At 37.7% G+C, this 21179-nt stretch overlaps 1 protein-coding gene across 1 annotated transcript in view; it reads left to right on the top strand.

Annotated features, from left to right (window-relative positions):
- VWDE (von Willebrand factor D and EGF domains) overlaps positions 1-17294 on the top strand; it is a 36887-nt gene extending 19593 nt beyond the window's left edge. Inside the window, exons 13-31 of the mRNA XM_064703303.1 lie at positions 190-326; positions 3033-3188; positions 3774-3878; positions 4222-4336; positions 5658-5908; positions 6027-6246; positions 6784-6921; positions 7513-7575; positions 9071-9751; positions 10074-10169; positions 10259-10354; positions 11507-11602; positions 12843-12938; positions 13270-13365; positions 13854-13949; positions 14049-14144; positions 15416-15511; positions 16077-16180; positions 17265-17294. Of these exons, the coding sequence (XP_064559373.1) occupies positions 190-326; positions 3033-3188; positions 3774-3878; positions 4222-4336; positions 5658-5908; positions 6027-6246; positions 6784-6921; positions 7513-7575; positions 9071-9751; positions 10074-10169; positions 10259-10354; positions 11507-11602; positions 12843-12938; positions 13270-13365; positions 13854-13949; positions 14049-14144; positions 15416-15511; positions 16077-16180; positions 17265-17285 (2759 nt within the window). The 3' untranslated portion in view covers positions 17286-17294. The remainder of the gene's footprint in view (positions 1-189; positions 327-3032; positions 3189-3773; positions 3879-4221; positions 4337-5657; positions 5909-6026; positions 6247-6783; positions 6922-7512; positions 7576-9070; positions 9752-10073; positions 10170-10258; positions 10355-11506; positions 11603-12842; positions 12939-13269; positions 13366-13853; positions 13950-14048; positions 14145-15415; positions 15512-16076; positions 16181-17264) is intronic.
- The last annotated feature ends 3885 nt before the right edge of the window (positions 17295-21179 follow it).

Genomic DNA, 21179 nt, shown 5'->3' with positions numbered 1-21179 from the left:
TAGCTTTAAATTTAAAGTTTCAGTGTAACAATATAAAGTCTTTCTGTTTATGCTTCCTTTCAGCTGGTCTCAGATTTTCTTCTTTACATAATTTTCATGGTTGGATAGAAAAATAAACATACTGCATAATGTAAATGCATATGAATGAGTTCTCATACTAGCATTTATTGTCTAATCTCTGCTTCCAAGACCAGGCTCCAGAAATTACAGAGCTGGAGAATGCTGGGCTGTGCAATATCCGACAGTATGACTGCACATCTGTGAGAGTGTTTGGACATGGCTTCAGGGACTCATTGAACCTGAAATGTGAAATCATCAAATTGCAAGTAGGTCTCCCTGAATAGTGACAATTGCATTTTAAACTTCCTAGAGAACAAGGGACAAAATGTCAGGATATTATTCATTGACGTGGGCACAGCCCAATGGTTTAGTGGAAGCTAAAAGCAGAGGCACTCAGCACTTTGCAGCAAACACTCAAGACTTTGCAAGATTGCCATTTCCTCCATGATAAGAGAAATACAAAACATAATGGGAATGTTCAGCAGCTGGGAGGGAGATAACAGCACACAGCAGCTATCCATCAGAAGAGGGCAAGGGCAGCCCTATTAGTAACAACCAGCACATCGTTGTATTTTTAAGTGCTTATGGAGAGGAATTGAAGTACCACTTCTTTGAAAAAGGACAGCAAGGTTAAAGCCATTACTAGATTTCTGTCTCAAATCTAATGCTTGAAATAGCCTTTTATAAACATAATAAATCTATTAAGAAAAGATAAAGGCATTTTTGATACATTGTCCATTTCCCAGAGGTAGAATACCATGGGAATTTAATGATACATCTCAGGTTTGAACAGGAGATTAAAAAATGTTTCACTGTAAACTTAAGGGGAATTTGTGTGGAGAGACTGTTGTTGCTCATTCTTAAAAAAAAAATCAAGGTAAATATATAAGGAATTTACAAGTTGTAGCCTGGAATAAATGGTCAGCATACAAGTTTTTATGTCATGTTAGATATGAGAACAAGAAACCTAAAAGTAAAACTGTAATTTATTGGTGTGATGATGGAAGGGGTGAGAGCTGGCAAAAGGGGAGCCATTCAATGGGTTCCTGAGACAATAGTTTTCCTTAGCTATTTCCAGCAGATGCTGAATTTATTTTGACAGATTAGGCAAGGCTGGTTGTAGATTTTTCTTAAACTCAACATATATCCACTCAAGTTGGCTTGAAATGATTGTCGAGAGTAGGTTTATGCTCCCCTTATATTAAAAGACTTTTGGACCAAGCTTCCAGTAAGACAGTTATTGGGAGTTCACTTATCACAGTTTGAAATGTCTCAGTTTTAACTCATGGCAAGATATTGTGAAATCTGTCTTGGTGATGCTGTATTTGGCTCCCAACACAAAAACTTCCTAATTAGTCACTTTTAATGATGATCTTCTCACTGACAAGAGCCATTTTACTGCTGTTAACTGCAATTGAGGAGAAAGCTGTGAATTTTTTCCTTGAGAATACAAAAGAAAGGAAGTTTGGGGTACTGTTTTTTATTTTTTCTGGCTGGAGAAATAGTTAATTTAAGGAAATGTCAGCGAAGTTGCAACAGTATAGAACTGCACGTATTTTGAGATTGAATTTAAATGATCAAAATTTTGTAGAAAAGGCATGTTGACAGAATTTAGAATTTCTTTTTGATTTCAGTATTTTCACTTTTGAAATGTTAAATCAAATCTATTGTTCATGGGCTATCTTATCCAGTTTAGGGTAGATATATGATACAGGTCTGGGTAGGAAATGGCCAGGAACCTGTGATTACAGAGATAGAGAATTTAAAGGTAAAGGCTAAGAGTATGTTTAATCTCTGCAAAACAAAAATACAGTTTTATTTCCTTCTGTTTTACATTGAACCCTAGTTTCCATGAAACTTATGAGCTAGAATGCTTACAGATCTGAAGGCTTTTTAATTGGTTTTTTGAAAGGTTAAACTGTTTCTGAAAAAAATATCTGAACTTGTCTCCAGCTAGTAACAAAAGACTTCTGAAGAAGTAGACAGTATCACATTTCAAAAGTTACAGTACTAAATGTACTCAAAATTACATGTTTAGAAATATTTAGCTTTTATATTTACCTTTGCTGTTAATTTATTAAATGAGTATAGGGTGAAAGAAAAAAAATGAGTGGCCAGAACAGAAGCAACACATACGTCTTTTTAGCAAAAGTGTTCCTTTTTCTGCTAAAAAAAAAAAAAAGGCAAGGCCTTTGTCACAGATGACTCTTCATGTGAAGATTCAGATTGATTAAATGTTTTGATTGGTTCCAGTAACTAAAAATATGCAAGCTCAGTAAAAACTACTCAAGCTCAAAATCCTTTTTACTTGCTGTTTTCTTCATTCTTAGTCGGCCTGGATTCCATATGCATAACCCTACTTCCACATCAATGCTTCAGTCAAATAGTATTACCATCCTTATTCTGTTATCTTGAGCTCTCAAGAAGGATCCTTAGATGCTCTGTCCTCGCAGCAGTTTAGAAGGAAGGTCTATGAGTGTCAATAAAAGTCAATGGTGTCTTGTTCCATTGAACAACCTCTTGGCTCGTACAAGGGCTAAATGGCCAACTGCCAGTATTGCCCCAGCGCCCAGAATGATTCCTGAGCCCTGCCAAAACCCTCATCTGCTCCTTTGACTAAAGCCTGTCCTGGCATGGGAGCAGAGGCACTTGCACGTCAGATCAGTGTGTTTGAGGATCACCCACTGCTTCACCCTCCTGTTCCCTTCCGGCTGGGAGGGCTGTTTGTCCTTGGCAATGCAGTGCCAGAGGGCCGTGCATCAGGACAGACTTCTCTGCCTGCTCCTCCACAGTAGCAGGATTAGGTAAAAATCTGAGTGTGCAAATACTGTCATGTAATATTTGCCACTGCATTCTAATCCAGGCACATTAGACTGGTTCAAACACTGTGCAATGCATGGGGAGTTTTCTTTGGTAAAAATGTTTTTGTGATGTATTTCAGTGAAAAACAAATTTTCTGTCTTAACATTCAGTATAGTGATAGACAATGGATTCCCGGAGAAACTCTAACTATGCCAGCTGCCTTCCAAAATGCCAGGACTGTTGAATGCCAGTTACCAAGTGATGGTCAGCAGTCTGATGTCATGGATATGGTTGATGACAGACCTATTACCAGATGGCAAATAAAGGTACTCTCAGAAATTTCAAATATTTACTTACAAATATTCCTATTAAGATGAAAATACATCACGTAGATATTATCCTTTATTTAATGGTACTAAAGGGAGAAGTCAGCTTGCTTAACTTGAGGTCTCAGTCTTGTCACCTAAACTTAAGTGTCAAGTATTGTTTGACAGTGTTGTCCTGCAAGGGTACTGGTAGATACAGCTAGGGCCTGCAGAGACACACATTTTTCAAGAGCAGAAGTTAAAGGCCAAGTAGTTATCCTAGAGTATTTCAAATGACCTTCGATTCGTCTTTGGTAGAACTGAGTTGAGCTCAGCCACATGTACAAATCCCTGTGAGCAGATATTGGAGCTCTCATATAGATGGAGTCAATAAGGTCAATAGAGCCTACACACAATTCAATTTACCTTACATACTGACATGTGCCTAGACTCCTTGGCAGATTTGATTAGATTTCTGATGATTTTTGTGAGGGTTTAGACACCTGCACGTGGGTGTCTGTTAATGAATGGAAGCTCATGCTTGCAGACCAGGTGGGTCTATCAATACCTGTATCAGTTAATCAATTTTTATGGCTCACCTTGCAGGTTTCTAATGATGGATTTGTTTATAGCAACTCTAAAACAATGATATTGTATGATGGAGCCTGTCAGATATGTGAACCACAAGAATCTGGGTTATGTATGTTAAAGGTATGTGTTTCACTACTCTCTATTATGAAAGTATGCAATTTTTTAGGCTGAAAAAAAGTCTAGAAAATTAGCAAAACATACCTGTTCTTGTTTCCAACAGGGATTATCAGTGCATAGAAAGAGAAGCTGGGGTGAGGCAATTTTAAACATAAAAAATCAAACCAAAAGTTCTTCATGTAATTACCAAGTAAAACCTAACTTGCTATCAGTTGTTTAGATTTAAAACCAAGCTTAGTTGTTTAATAGAAGTGCAGAATGATCAGATTTTATTTGATACTTACAAATTCATAGCCAGTTTGATAACCGAAACCATTAATGAATCGCATTTTCATTTCTCTGAAAGGAGAAAACATGCAACATAGATGGACTCTGTTATGGTGAAGGAGACACAAATCCAACCAGCCCTTGCTTACTGTGCAGACCTGACTTATCAAAGTTAACTTGGTCAGTTGTTGAAAGTAAGTTCTAAATAGTTATTTTTTAATACCAAATAGTCAAAAATCTGTGAAGTTTCTAAATTTATGTAATAGTGATGTTTTAAGTTTAACTAGGTAAGTGTTTTGACATTTCTATTAGTTTCTAAAAATTATGTTGTTGTATCCAGACCATATCTGTAATATTTTAATTTACTTTCCCTAACTCTTCTGCTGTAGCAATTACAAAGAACTAATGAAGATTAACAACTTTCAGTCTAATTATTACTTTGGAGTCTTGATATTTAACGCAGCTACACCCATATATATTTGTCTTCAACATACAGGTGTAACAGGTATTTTTCAACAAATTATTCTGATGGCAAACAAGTGGAGTTCCCAAATTAAATTAAATGACATGTCCTATTTATTAGACACTTAATATCTGGGCACCATTTACGTTGATGGCATAGATACATTGCCTAAATCTAAGTACATCTAAGGCTGCTGTACTCCAGTCCAGTTAGAAACCATACTATGAAGGGAAAACTTAAGTCTAAATTTTTCATTTTCCTTCTCTGTAGTACAAAGTTCCAACATAGAAGTTGTAGCTCTTTTGGTGCAGATATCAGTCTTTGGATATCCTCATCAACTTGGTCCCTTCACCGAATGGAATGTTTCTTGGAGCTTTCATATTAGCCTTCCAGCCTGTCCTGCCAACCCCAGCCTATAACAGCACAAATGCAACCATCATATCAGTGTCTTCATGGGTGAAAGACTCATGAACTCAAGACTCTGCCTTGATTAGGAAAGGTCCTGTCTGAATGGGACTTCTGGTGCCTGTCCTGGTGAATGTCATCCCAGTTCAAACTTGTAGTGAAAGCCAAGGCAGATATAACTGTTCTAAAAGGATGTGATGTGAATAGAAGGAATGAAATGAAACTCATCCAGCAGAGAGGGAGTCAGTGGATTTCCATGTTATAGCCATGGTATGGACTGGAATTCAATACAGCCACAGTCAGAAATGAGACAAGAATGAGAACCAGAGGCAACACTCCAAATCTAAGGAGCACAACCTCTTTCTGCAAGGAGAATGATGTTAGAAATGAGGGAGTTTAGCAGCTGAGACTGGTTACACCTTCTTCTTCCTTCATGGTTTTTGCCGCAGTGGGTGGATTCTTGCTGGCAGCAGTCACTGGCTAGCATTGAAAATATCAAGTGTTTTTCCTATGCCACTCAAATGACATTAGAATTTTTAGAGAAATAAGTATGTGGGATTTCTTTAATAGAAAGATATGTTCCTTTTAATTTCTATAAGTGTATTGCAACTTTTCCTTAGAGGAGGAAAATATCTCCTTTGTTACAGGTAACCAGCCTCCAGTGCTTGAAACTTTTCAGGGTATGCTACAGACATTTTATGGAGAAGATTTTTTATATCAATTTTTGGCTTCAGATCCAGAGGGCTCTGCTATTCATTTCACATTGCATTCTGGTCCAGAAGGTGCCAGTCTTTCCCCATCAGGTCTCCTTTCATGGAAAGCTGCGTCAATGAATGTCCACAAATTAACATTTTCTTTGACGGATGACTGCAATGCAACGACCAAGGTAGAAATAGAGGTAATGGATATTATAGTAAAATGATATTTACTAATAAGACACCTAAGTTATCTATTTTCAGAACTCATTACTAGTTCATTAAAAAAAAGAAAACTGTCTTATTGGGCATGTCTTGTAGGTCAGTGTAAAATCATGTGATTGCCTAAATAATGGCTCATGTGTGACAAACATTAATTTCCCACCTGGAAGTGGAAGATATCTTTGTGTGTGTGTGACTGGATTTGAAGGTGATCTCTGTCAAGTGAATACTGATGACTGTAAACTTAACCAGTGTGGTATTGGCAGATGTGTGGATGGAATAAACAGCTATTACTGTGAATGTCCACATGAACTTCAAGGTAAATTGCTGCTTTATTTCCATGCATTTATCATGTTTAGTGATAAATAGGAGTTTTTAATTTTATGTGTAAAATATTCCTTTTTAAATTTTTCGCTGTAAATAACTTACTGTTGTAAGTTATGTAGTGTTATGAAGAAACTTTATGGTCTTGTGATACAGATATATGATATACATCAAGATTTTTCTTGCATGAATATAATAGTTGTTTATTTTAGTTCATTGGGAAAGCTAATTTGCATTGTTTCCCTCTGCAAAGGTAAATTCATCAACTCAGGGAAACACAGGAGATTCCTCCTGCAGATAAGCATGTAGTCCCCACAGCCCATCTTCTCCATATTCTACAATAAGCAAAATGCTTGATATGAGAGGAAAAATGTGAATAGCAAACCTTATCAGCTGTTCTTATTAGATGTGCTGAAATGAATGGTTGCACTTTTTTTTTCTCAGCACTTGCATACATTGTACTTTTATATGCACCATCAAAGTCTAGTGACACAATATTATAAAGAAAATTTAAATCTGTATTTCAATACAGGTAAAAATTGTCAAGAGGATGTAGATGAATGTGCATCCAGTCCTTGCTTCCCTGGAGTATTTTGTTTCAATACTTTTGGTTCTTACTATTGTGGTCCATGCCCAAATAATCTTCAAGGAGATGGGAAGTCATGTCATGGTAAAACTATTTGATTTTCAGAAGAATGGTATTGTCTTACTGTCATTCAGTTAAAATATCTTTGATTGTGTTTCATGTTTCTAGCAATAACTTAGAACTCTTTTCAGTAGTTAGCAAAGCAGGGCTCTGTCTCTGCTGATGGCAATGTTGGACTGTACTGGGTCAACACAGCTGTAAAACTCTCTCTAGCATAGAAAAAAACAGATGCAAAACACATCCTCATTCTTTTACATCAGAGTAGAACAATAGAGTGGAAAATTTTGGCATTTTTGTCATTATTTTCATAATCTGAGAAATTATTAATAAAATAGTTATTGAAAAAATACATTTTTATTAGCTTGATTAGCACAGAACTGTTTACCCAAGCCAAGGCAGTTGCCAAACATTTATTTACATGCAATTTCTGAATAACTTGTATTTTTAAAATACTCTGCTAAAAAACTTTTAATGAATGTTTTTAAAATTTTATTTACTTTCTGAATTTTGAGTTGTTTTTATGTAATGAACTTTTAACTCTGTTTGTAATTTATTTAAATTTTAAAAAATGGAGCTACTTCTGTACACTGCTAATGTGCCTTCACATCTTTTCAGAAAGCTTTGATGACACTGATGTTGTATGGAAGGATTCCACGGGAGAAGCTGGAGAGAATAAAGGTGATTTTTTTCCTGAAGAAAATGGAATTTTTGATTCGCATGCTGATAAGAATATAGCTGGCAGATAAAGGTTCTAGTCAGTTTTATGCTATTCACTTTATTTTTCAGATTGACACAATTTATTAATTACTGGGGTTGTATTCTGATCTGAAAAATGAGACTGAAATGTCAATATCAACAAATCCCTTGGGTCAGTCAAGTGATTTTATTAACCGTGTGATGTATGACACTCTTACAGTTGCCTTTTGTTTTAGTGACCAACCACTGACATAAAATAGGTAACATGGGGATAGGGACATCTGTTATATGAGATAAACAAAAGTTTATGGCATTATGTTGAATGCCATTTTCCTACTTCAACTCAGAGGAGAGGTGAAGGATATGGCAAGTGAATGTCTTTATTCTGCAACTCTGTAAGTGCTGTTGCTGGCATTTCCAGGTCTGTGCCTGCAGGGGGTTTCTCTGTAGGAAGGTCTCATGTGTCTTTTCCCTATGTCTCTGAATCATTTTTGGGGGAAAGGAAAACTCTCACTGCATTGCTAGGGCTGGACAATTCTTCATCAGCTGCAAAATGGTTTGCTTTTCAGCAGTGGGAAACCACACTTTAGGATGATTCAGTAAAGTTTAATCTTTTTAAAACCATTTTCCAGTTATAAATAGGTTAGAGTTTCATTCCTCCACTGCCCCATAATGCTAAAACCCCATATGCAGTATTCTACCAGTCTGGGATTACAGTGCTGTACTTCTTTGCACAAACTACACACTTTCCCTGGGCAGAATATGAAGAATTTATCATTTATTTTGTGCTCTCTTGAATGAGGAGACTGAGTCAGTGTCTGATGTTTATTAGACAGTTGAAACATCCCACTACTGAAAATGCTGAGAATTTTAAACTTTCTGTACTGAAAGGCACAGAAATTCTCAGCATCCAGGGTTCCAACAAAGTTGATTAAAAAGTTTGAAGAATAGAACATGGTAATACTTGTGCTATGAGTTAATGGCTTATTCCTCTATAATATTGTCCATGGTGCATCAGTATGTATAAACATCTACATACATGTGGTTTTATCTCTGCTTGTAGTGCTTAGACACACTGATGAACCATATGCAATATCTTTTCTTTGAATTCTTTCAGTTACCTAGTTGAAAGCAATATATGGAGCTGATAATCTGCTGACAGTAAATCTGTTTATCGACATAATATGGGAAAATCTCTGCTCCTATAAATCATGCCTCATCCTTATCTTCCAGCCAAGAAAAGGCCATGGTAAGGGCAGGAGAGGTTGTAATCAGAATATCTTGATCTTCTCTAATTCTCCCAGTTAAGTTCTACTACATACTTAAATTCTGACATAGCACAGGGAGAGATTTCCTGAAGTACAGAATGAATGGGCTGTATGTTTATCTGTTCAGAAAACATTCCCTACCCTCAAAGGGAAAAAAAGTCTGATGGTATTCACATACTTCTCCTCCCTTTCTTACTAACATACTGTAGGTTTTCAGCCGTCATCCTTTGAGAAGGTTTTAAGCATGTCAGGTTATATTCCCAGTTCTGCAGATGTCCCAAAGAGATTTATTTCTACAGAAATGGTCAGTAGCAGCACACTACCAGCCTCCACAGTAAAAACAATCACTGCCTGGAAGACACCTGATTCTCAGAGAAATGCTTCTGTACAACCTGTGGTTACTGGGAACATTGCTCATGCTCTAAGCACCATCAGTGGTCACCTTGCTGACGTGGAAAACAGTTCTTCAGTACCTGCTGCAAAGGCTGCGTCTTCAAGGAGCCGTGCTGTATCACCTGAGAAGAAAACAGGGGCACAACCTGAGACCTTCAGCTATTTTGAGAGCAGCAGGAAGACTTCCCCTAGCAACAGAGCAAATATAAGCAAAGGACATTCTTCGTCAAACAAAGCATTCAGAGGTGGAAATCCTCAAAGAGTTCTGCACCTTTTAGCTAAGCATCAAGGAAGTAATTTTCCTTTTACCCTTGTGGAAGTCACTGTCCCACCAAAAATGCTTCCTGAAGAATTGAGTGAAGCAGTGATTCCTAAAGCAGTGACCTGTACTGATTTACCCTGTTTTCCTGGCGTGCCCTGTGAGCCAAGGCAGGATGGAAGTGTCAAGTGTGGTCGTTGTCCTTATGGGTATTATGGAGATGGCTTCACTTGCAGAGGTAGTGCAAATTATTGTACTTAAATGCTTTGAAGAAAAGAATCTTGAGATGTCTTTATAATTTGCAAGTATATCGTTACTGTATTATCACTGGAAAATATATTGAATTTTCTCATTTTCATTATTAATATTGGCATAGCCTACAGGCTTTTAGTTGTATGGATGCACTTAAAAATACCTGATGCGTCTTAGACTCTGCATTTATGGGCAGAGACATCATGGATTCTCTGTGATCTGTTCACTACATTAGGCAAGACACAATGTGCTGAAATGCCACTTTCATTTTCCTTATTCCTTGCTTTGTTTTCTTCTTTGCCTTTCAGCAAGATGTAGACAACCCTGTGGCAAAAATATGGAATGTGTGGCACCCAATATTTGTAAATGCAAGCCTGGTTATGCTGGTCATAACTGTCAGGCTGGTGAGTATGGCGTGTTGATTTTGCCTGTGGTAACTGATAGGCACAAATTAATGATTTATAGAGTGTTGCTGATTTTTTTTTTTTTACAGCCCTATGCAGGCCTGATTGCAAAAACCATGGGAAGTGCATTAAGCCAAACATCTGTGAGTGTTTACCTGGATACAGTGGCTCCACCTGTGAGGAAGGTAATTGTAGCAGTCTTTGCTCTTAAATCCATAACTACCCAAAGGATGCTGTGAACAGCTCCCATGACTGTTTGTTCTGACAGCATGAAGGTGTGTTCATTTTACTGTCACTTTAACAGAGCTCTTGAGTTACATTTTGGTGTATGTCCTGATTTTCTTGATGCACACTGTAAATGTTGCTTATGATTGGATATTCCTAAATTTAGATTTCACATTAAGTAGAGCAGTTCACCAGTGAATGTAGTTGCCTCTAAGCTAAACACTCCTGAAGAGTGGGAAGCACTGTCTGGAAATTGTGTCAGCTTCCTTTTATTCAAGGTAACCACTGATGTTGGGACTCTGTACTGCTGAAGTGAAGTTGTTCATGTTACTTACTGTGGGATCTCAGGATCTGAGTCCTGAGATGCCGAGCCACCGAGACCACCCTTGGGGGGCTCGGGAGTCCTGGAATGTTGCCAGAAGTGTCTGGTGGCAGGACTTTGACCCTACACGGGAGACGACACCTGTATGAGGATAGGAGGACTTCACCGGGATGAATGGCGAAGGGATTAGTTAATTAGAGGGTGAGACACAGGGTTTAGGATTTATGTACAGGGGGGTTAGAGAAGTAAGATGGAGGAATTGGGGTGTGTCCTGTCCTTCTTCTTCTTCTTCTTCTTCTCCTCCATCTTCTTTGGTGATGGTGGCACTTTTGAATTGGTTATTACTAAAAGTGCACCCGACAATAAGAATAAATGGTATTGGGGAAAAATGATAAATATGTACACGTAACCATGGGTATAAAGATAGGTGGCTGTACGGAGGGCGGCGGAGTGTGCTCATGGCTGACTGCTGAGCAGACCTCTGTTGGGCTGAAAGAACATCTTTTAGATAAACAATTAATAAACATAAAAACCGAAAGAAGAACTGAAGCCTCTTCTCGTCCTTTGATACGCGGGCTGTCCCAAGGCCACTCCGGGCCTTTCCAGGCCCTTCAAACAGACCAGAAAAACCCGACAACTTACGTCTGTCAAAAGGCATTGCATATATCTCCTTATTTTATTTCCAGTTTTTTGCTCACTGGCAGTTACTAACATTTCATTTTTTATAAAGCATAACCAGTCCATGCATGTTTCTAGAGGCAGTTCCTTGAACTTAATTCTGTATTTGCAGCACATTGTAAACCACCATGTCAAAATGGAGGCACCTGCTTGGCCAGAAATCTCTGCACCTGCCCATATGGTTTTGTGGGACCAAGATGTGATACAAGTAAGCAAAAGAGAATAAGAGACAAATATACAGTATTTTTCCTGTTCTCCAGGAGCAAGAAAGAAAATTATGGTTTAATTTTTTTATGCCTTCTGTCTAATGCTAGCAAATGACATAGTACCTGTGCCTCTTTGAAGGTGCCTATACCTGGGCTTTTTAAACATCAGGCAATATTTGCACGTAACTGTGAGAACATAATGCACTATAAAAGCTGTAAATAGTTTATATTTTATTATTCACAAACATGGAAAAAATGAGTACATTGTGTATGTGATATTACCTTCAGAAAAACATGCAGCTGTTTCATATGTCCTGACAGCTTTTTAACTACTATTAGCTCAGATTGATTAGATACTGGGGTACATTCAGAAGCTGGTGTGTCAGAAAGACTGGGATACAGGAAAATTGAACTCAGAAGCACATTATGGTGTCTTTTTTCCTTTTACCCGGCCTGAAAATTGAAAAATTTGCCATGATCATAGCTGAAAGATTGGAATTACTTTGTCTCACATAAATTGTCTTTGACATATCAAATCATGCATGCTGCAATTTGGCAACTCCAAATTTTGGATAGATTTTATATGGGTAATTTGTATCCTTCAGAGAATCCAAATTTAGACATGCTGTTTATATATTGTTCACCTGAATGTACCATTGCTTTATTGACCCTGAACTGAGAAAATCCTTTGTCTCCTCCTCAAATCCCAGGACTTTTGGTTTTCAGTTTTTCCTGTTCTAATTTCAATTCTGACAAAAAAATGCTGCTCTTTGTGAAGGAGTACTAAAGAGAATGAGATATTTTCCTGAAGAAGTGATTCATGGTTTTCCCCAGACATGATATTTTAATGTCTTTGCTTGTCAGTCTCATGTTCCTGTGTGCATGCAGCTGCTCTTGCATCACGTAACTCAGTCCATTTGTCTCAGGATTGCATTTCTCATTTGGTTTGGAATTTTTTATTTAAGTGTCTATGTTTTTAACACTAAATATAATCAGATCATGGATATTTGCATGGAAAGACATTTTGTTTACCTTTGTCATCTATGTTTGCTGTTATGGGTTTGAGCCTAGATTATTCTGTTCAGCAATTCTCCAAATAGGAATTCTCTGTTACTTCAAGTGTTAATTTTTGGGAAAAAGCTGAAAAAAAATTGAGAATAATTTGTGATGTATCTCTTTCTTGTCCTCCTATTCCCTGTCACCTCCCCTGCCTTATGCTTTTTCCACCTTCTTGAATGGCAGTGGTTTGCAACAGGCACTGTGAAAATGGTGGTGAATGTCTCACTCCGGACACTTGCCAGTGTAAACCTGGCTGGTACGGACCTACCTGCAGCACAGGTAACACCCCTGCAGCTTCCATGGGAGACTGTCCAAGGGACCTCCCGTTGTTTGAAATTCAGAACTGCATGGCTTGGGTGGCAGCAGTGGGCAGCTGCTCTCTGTGCAGGGCCTCCACTCTGCCCTGAGTCTCTGCATGTTAGTTCTGCTGCCAGCAGCACCTCTAGGAAGTCTTATGCTGATCCTTTAATTTGGGGTAAAGACTCTATGGGAATCATGTTACCTGCAGTTATCTTAGGTGTTTAATTCCAATTCTTGAAACAGAAGCACATATTTTATAGACTATGTTTGGATGTCATGCTTCCCACTCTTCCTGACCCTATTTCTGCAGCAATGTGTAATCCTGTGTGTCTCAATGGTGGTTCCTGTACTAAGCCAGATGTTTGCCTGTGTCCACATGGATTCTTTGGTGCCCACTGTCAGAATGGTAATATTTTCTTTTTTACTTCTCCCCACTCCTTAGTTGACATTATGAGGAAATCTGTGAGAAAACATTAAGACACAAAATTAAAATCAAGTTATGTACATGAGAAGTGGTGTAAAACAGAGATTACATTATTTTTTAGATTGTATGGTGGATTCAACAACTGTCCAAGGAGAATGAAGACTCAAAACTATTCTTGTATTGCACTCAACATTTAAGCAGCTTTTATCCTGTTCCATTGTATGTTATGTGTAGTCTGGTTACTTTTGTACACATACAGTTGCCAGCCTTGACTTCTTTTTATCTAATTTTGTCTTTACTATTGATATTTACACCAAACCACATTAATATGATTTTAACAAGGCAGACCTGATAGTACTGAATGTCCATATAAGCTGTCAGAATCTTACTGTTGCACTTTTGTTTTCCAAAAATATATCACTAAGCCAAAATGCAAACTACAGCCTTTTCCTCCTGTTTGTACCTTTTAGCTGTCTGCAGCCCTCCTTGTAAGAACGGTGGTCATTGCATGAGAAATAATGTCTGTACTTGCCCTGATGGATACACAGGCAGAAGATGTGAAAAAAGTAAGCCAGTCTTAAAATCTTCCTGTGATCCAAAAATAAACAATAAATTACTGTGTAGTCAGTTAAATGTGTTAAACAGCAGATGGTTTTGATTTTAAGGTGTCTGTGAGCCAAGGTGTATGAATGGAGGAAGATGTGTAGGCCCAAACATTTGCTCTTGTCCTTCAGGATGGAGAGGACAAAGGTGTAACACCCGTAAGTACCTTGCACTTACCAGGAGAACCATACCTTAAAAGTAATACGAGACTCAGGGCAACTCTGCCCATGCAAGTAATACAAAGTTAGTGCCAAAGAAAAAATATTTACACATTGAAAAAACAATAGTCTATAGCTTGGCAGCAAAATTTAGGATGGAGAACTAATACCAGGCAGTTCTTAGGCTAAATCATGGGACTGAAATATCTGTGAAATTCTTGTATAGCAAATATTATTTGTTTCTTTCTGGATTCTTGTCTAAATAAAAACATTTGCATTTCTTCAAAGAGAAGAGTCAAAAAAGTGAAAGAAATCCAAATTGTGCTGTAGGACATAAAACCAGATATAATAGAAAAAGAAGTTCAGTGAAAAATTGGAAAACTGGAAACAGTTGGATGTGATGTGAATAAATGATGCAGTGGGCACAAGCAGTTTAGGACAGGTAGAAATTGGACTGTGGTGGTCGCACATCTGTGGGTCACATTGTATCTTAAGAAATATATTGATGGTGCATAAATAAATTGTGTCAGCATGGATAAAAGCACAGTCTGCATGAAAATCAGCATGAGGATGGTTAAAGTGTTAGTATCTGTCAGAGTACCCACCCAAGGCTTAAGAACTGATATGGGCAATAAGCTGTCTAATGGCATGGAGGAAAAGTAGATGTCCCTGTATTACTTTCTGTGATTATTGGAAAGGGGTTGTTTTTTGAAAAAAAAAAATATTACCAGTATTTACAGGGGTGAGATATTCTTGGACACTGTGGAGGAGAGATTTGATTATCAAATAGTCACCTATTAATGAATGGAAATATTTCTGGGGTAGATCATGGCTTAATAAGCAGGGACAAATGTGCAGACAAATGGGTCATAGAAAATAACTTTGGATCAAATATTCTTGAGTTGATTCATTGGGTGTTCAGTTAAATGACAGACAAAAGATCTCTCATCAAGGTGTGTGCTTTAGAAAGGTAAATTTGGGAAAAAATAAAGCTCTTTAATAATCCTCTCCTAATTCAGTATTTCAGGCTTTTGTGAATATCTGTGACACAGCAGAACCTCTGAATGTGGGTTTTGGTTGTAGGGCTTTTTGTTTCTAGTTGTCTCCCTTCTTTAATATCTTATTGGCCTTAGACACATATTTGAGTGAAGATGATGTGACTCTTGTGTGCGAAAAGCATGCCACCTCTTGTGAGAGCATCCTGAAATCTGATTAATAACTCAATATAATCACTTGGGATATAACCATACTTTTTGATGATGTTTGTGCAGCAATCTGTCTTCAGGAGTGTAAGAATGGTGGGGAGTGTATTGGACCGAGCACCTGTCATTGTCCTCCACAGTGGGAAGGATTCCAGTGTCAAACACGTAAGAATGATGGAATCTGAAACCTCTTGCTTCTGCACAGCTCAGAGTGCTTCAGCCAATCACAGTGCAGAGAAATCCTCCTATACCTTGGATGTAGTTTATCCACATCTGTGTCAGGGGCAAGATAAAGAGTAGAGATGGCTCTGCCTGTTCTGAAGCCCTCCAGGATCTGATGGCACTCTGGGAGCGTGGCAGTGTGTGTTGGTTTGCTGCAGTGCTGTATGCTGCTGCACAAGCCCTGAGAGGCCATTGTGATAGATTGAAATAGCAAGATGTGCCAAAAACCACCTTACTCATGTTCTTTTCTCAGTCTCATTCATGCCCTCAGCATGTTCTCACATTAAATCTGCATCAAAGCAAAAGGGGGATGGGATAGACACAAGAACACTGTTTGCTCCACATGACCTTTCAGTGTCCTTATGCTGAGGGGTGTTACCTTGTGAAAATACCTTCCAAGGTCTTGGTTCCTATAGCAAACAGAATAAGTATCTAGAGATAGCATCCACTTTTCCTTCACCAAGATGTGTCCATGAATAAAGCCTGATATGTACCTCTCTTGTTTTAGCTGTGTGCAACCAGAAGTGTCTGTTTGGAGGCAAATGCGTGTTACCCAACGTGTGCTCTTGTCGTCCAGGTTATACTGGAGTCCTCTGTGGGAAGAAAATTCAGGTACATGTAGAGCCAAGACACCATCACAATACAGTTATTTGGGAGTTAATTAACTAGTGCACCTGTTTCCAGTGAAGCAGCATGATATACACCAAATGTGTATTTTGTCTGATTCCTTCCTTTCACTCTGCAGCAAGGGAAAATTAATGGAATTTCTAAGAGCTTTTCCAGTAATTTTTAGGTTCTAATACTTACAGAATTGTTCTCAGCACCAAACTTCCTTTGTTTCAAATTAAGCTGATTGTCTCTTGTCATGCAGTAGGAATTGATAACTATCCTCTTCACAACAACCACTGTTTTCTTTTCCAGCATCTGGCCTTATTTTAGGGAAGAGTGTCCTACTGATGACTTTTTAGCTTGCATCAAGTCAAGCCCTGATCTTTTCCCATCTACATTGCCAGTCAGTTCATCAAGTGTTACTTGGGAATAACTTTAGTTTTTTATATCAGAGGGAATGATGACAATTTCTCTACTTTTTCTGCAATTTTCTGTTGGATTCTCTTGCTTGAGTGCCAGTGCTCACTCACTGAAGTAATTTGATCAAACATTTTGCTACAACTAACTGTTTTGTGATGTCTGAAGTAAAATCATTCTGCTCCTCTTGCATAATCTGTGGTGTTTCTCGTCTTTTAATTTCAGTGTATTTAGACACATTTGTACTGCCAGCAGAATTGAGAGATGGAGATTTGTTGCAGAAATTGAAACAAAGAATTGCTTATACATATTTTAAAAACATGCAACTACTCATCCTATATCAATGAGACTGTAATATAGATTTCCGAAATGTGACCCAAAGAGAGAAATAATTTTGATTTAAAGGTTTTCTTAAATCTGTCCTGCATTGAGTTAGTCTATTTTTAGTCTAAAAAATACATATACTGTCAGTCAGACAGTGCTGTATCATACATTGATCAAAATGGCACATTTTCTTAATGAAACAAAAACTATAAGCCCAGGTTTCACTTAATGTTTTCATTCTGCAAACCAGGCAAGCAGAGATTCATTAAAATTGTTTAATAAACTTAATCATAATAATGTGTTGCCTCATTAAAGTCTGGTTTTAATATTTGTTTTCTCTTCCAAGGTACAAAGACATCATGGTTGAAGAAGTGTGGCAATTCAGTTGCAATGCTGCATGGATGAATGAGACTTGAAAACAGCAAAAGGGTTCAAGGCAATTTCAGAGTCATTTAAATTAGAGGAATATTCAGAAACCTTATTTTAAAAGATTATTGTAATCACAAATGTTGGTGAGCTTCAAAACAACCATCTTACAGTCATTAAAACATACGTATATTCCTGTAATTTTTTGCTACCTCATGTACAAACCCCCCAGCCTCTGATGTCTTCATTGAATTCCCAGATCACATGACTGAGCCCAAAATCCTGCAGTTTATTCAACTGGACTGTGCAATTTCTCTTGAGGGAACAAGACTGTAGCAGCTGTTGGGTGACTAGCAAGGAAGGCAGCACTTCTGCACTTGTGGATGGTACCTCCTGTTTACACACACTGTTTATATAGATATTATTTGGCTGCAGACAGAAGAAAAAGCAGAACTGTTTTTTCCTATTTTGTATTTCCATTGGTCTTGTTGTAAGAACAAGCCAGTATCAAGGAAGGAGGGGAAACCAGAACTGAGACTGGGCTACTAACAATGAAGGCAAGGCCTCCTGCCCTGTTAACAGCCAGCCAGATGCAGAATGACTCTGATTTATCTATGACAAGCCTTTGCAGACAGAAGCCAGATCCCAACTTTTCTGTTTTGACTTCATTGCTTCCAGTCACAAACTGGAAGAGCCAGCTACTGAATTATTCCTGTATCTGTAAGATTTTTATGCCCCTGTCTGAGATGGCAGTTAGTAATATGAGGAAATTTTGTTCCCAAGACTCTTAGAGAATTGAACAATGCTTTCAGCAATGCTGATTCTTAAAATAGGAACTAATAAGAGGAGAAATTTGTTGTACATCATGCCATCCATACTCATCATGTCAGAAAGTATTTGTAAAGACTTCACAGAGGATTTTTTTCCATTACCAATTGCTCCAATGAATTGTTTGCACCTACCAGCTGCCAGATAGTTTTTGAAAAAATGAAATTCCTACAGAGAACTTTTATCTTCTCCTAGAGCTGAGAAAGACATTTCAGCTCCTGCCATAACAAACATTATAGACACAAACATCCCTTTAGCTGAGACAAAGTTTACTGCTTTGGTTTTTCAAGCCAAAAATAAACATCATGACTTCCGGTTCTCCTGAGCAATATTCAGTTTATATGCACTAATTTTGAACAGGAAGAAAATAGAGGTAATTTTGCCATTTACTGCCATTCTGGGATGCTGATTACCAAATGATAGCTGTTAGCAGCTCTGTGCCTAGGTTTCTCCTTACCTTTTGATAGTTTCTTAAGTCATCTTACAAAGTCAGCTGGCATTTTGAGAGCTTAGCATCATTCCAGAATGATACCTCATGGATTTCCAAGTGCCTGACTGGTGTATTTAAAAAAGGTTCAATTTCCCACTTGCATTTTACATTTCGGTGTTTCCATAGTTTCTTTCAATCAAGCATCAACATGCCTGATAGCTTGATGATCTAGGAACCATTACATTATTTCAAACCTACTCCTCTTGGACACTTCCTTTCCCTCATCTCAAAAAGATGTTGATGAACAAAATCTGAGTAGCTCCACAAGGTACTGAAGAAGTTTTTAGAGTACAAACACACCAATATCACATAATCTCATATTGTAATCACTGCTGTTCCATGTGTTACAGAGGTACCATGCAAAAAAGAAAGATAACATCTGTCTGGAGCACTGCTAATAGTACTTTGGTTAATGAGTTTGTGCAATCCTTCACTCACAAAACTTAATCAATACATATATGTGCATTTCTAAGATTTTAGGCTCAATAAAGGGGGTTTTATTATAATTGTGTTTGCTGTTTATTTTCAATGGTTTTAAAGGCAGAAATTATTTCTTTTACATTTTCCAAATGCAAGCTGTGCGAACAAAAGCACATCCAGAGTTTTGCTACAGTAGCTAAAAATGCTCAGTGCTAAGCTGTGCTATTTTTGCTATTTTCCAGCAAGCACATGATGCAGAAAAATTATTAGTACATGCAAAATGCCAGATAGCTACTTCAAAACTGCCCAGTAATTATGTGATTAGTTGAAACTGTTTTGTTACTACATTGTCCATCATAAACATGAAACAGAATTCACTGTAATTAGAAAGCACATGGCAACAATACAGTAAAATTGCCCAGTGTAACAAGATGTGGATTTATATAGAGGGCTTGTGGACAGAGGTTAACAGAACTGCTGAAATTGTAACCTGCAATTAGGTCCAAAAGAGTTAGGGGATGTGGGAGTGGGGAGAAGGGTTGGAGTTGAAGCAGTTCCACTCTGGAGGAATGAAGGACAACTTGTATCAAACTGAAGCTTTTGCAGTTTAAATTCTCAAAATCTAACATTGGGGTACATATACAAACCCAAATGTAGAGGTTAGAAAGTTTTGCTAATAACTAAAGTTGTTTATGCAATTTCTGTCATTTAAAGGTGTCATATGCTGATAACGGGTCATTTTACCAACTTCTGCCCACAGCTCAGTCTAGCTAGCAGATGGTATTTTACAGCTAAACCAAGTAAATCCATTCTTGCCAGAAGGACTTAGAGCAGAAAACATTAATAAAAATGTACATGTAAGTAAACTAAAAAGAAGAAACACCTCACTTTCCACGCACACTCTAGAAAGACTGAGTATCAAAAGTGCAACCACTGCAATACCCCCAAAATTTTTACGGTTGTTTTAGTGAAAACCAGAGTCTCTGCAAAAGGTGTTACAGTTAGCTCTAATGAATAAGGGATCTAGCATGTTCTGTGTTGCTTTTCTTGACCTTTGAGCTTCGTGCATACTTACCTCCTCACAGGAAGACATAGCTATCTCCAAAAATTACCTGCTGTAACTAGTATGTTCAATCCTCTAGCAAGCAGAAAACAAACAAAAGACAAGAATTACTAGCAGTTCTTTTAGTCTTTTTAGTATGTTTAACTGTGGAAATAATAATCTGGGGACACAGACTGTCATTAATAATACATTCTAAGATTGTTGGAATCTAACTAACTAGAAAAATCACTTTTAAATTCACTTAAAGTTTAATTGAATGATAAGAAGAAATATTTCTTAAACAAAAAAATAAAAAACAAACCCAAAACCATGAAGAAGACTGTAGCCAGTAGATGGTGCTATGTTCAAGTAATATTTCTGAAATATGCTACTGCATTCTATGTGGCATCAAATTACTGCTTACTTCAATCATTTCTAAACAGGAAACTAAATTAGCATTTGTTTTGGCCTGTTCAGAAACACCAATTACAGATCTTTCAACGACTGCTTCTGGTCTCTTGCTCCTGACAATGCCAATATTTCTTCCAGCTTCTAGTCACTATTACTGTCACTTTTGTCTTTATTAGTAGAAGTTGGTCTTTTTGGGAATAATACTGGGATATTATGCTTCTTTGTATTTATATTGTACTGATTATTTCTTTTGGATTTTGGGTCTGGTGAAAGTAATTTTTTCCCATTCATTCCTCTGCAAACAGAGGAATGTTTGTTATGCCACCTAAGGTATTCAACCTAACTCCTGAATTTCTAAATTATGGCATGATGCAGTGGACTGTGACACAGAATTACATCATCATCATCATCATTATAAAATTTCAGAATCATTAATGAAATCATCTTTTACACACATGAGAATCAAATTTTCACCAGTAGGTCTGAAATAGCCAGTGTATCCCAGCAAAAGCAGCACAAAAAAAGTGCATTCCTCTTATGTTGTGCCCTGTCCCTGCAGGAAATCCTTCATAACGTCTCTGCAGCAGGTTTCCTCTGAGCCTCCAAAGTAAGCCCAGGAGAAAGCTCAGCTATGCAATCAGAACAGGAAACAGGAGTCTCAGGAACTAAACCATTGCCTTTCAATTGCCCTCTGCATGCTTGGG

The sequence above is a fragment of the Zonotrichia leucophrys genome, chromosome 2 (genome assembly GCF_028769735.1).
Source record: "Zonotrichia leucophrys gambelii isolate GWCS_2022_RI chromosome 2, RI_Zleu_2.0, whole genome shotgun sequence".
In the NCBI taxonomy this organism is placed as follows: domain Eukaryota; kingdom Metazoa; phylum Chordata; class Aves; order Passeriformes; family Passerellidae; genus Zonotrichia; species Zonotrichia leucophrys.
Note: the sequence above shows the minus strand (reverse complement) of the source record. Positions and strands in the feature narration are given on the sequence as shown.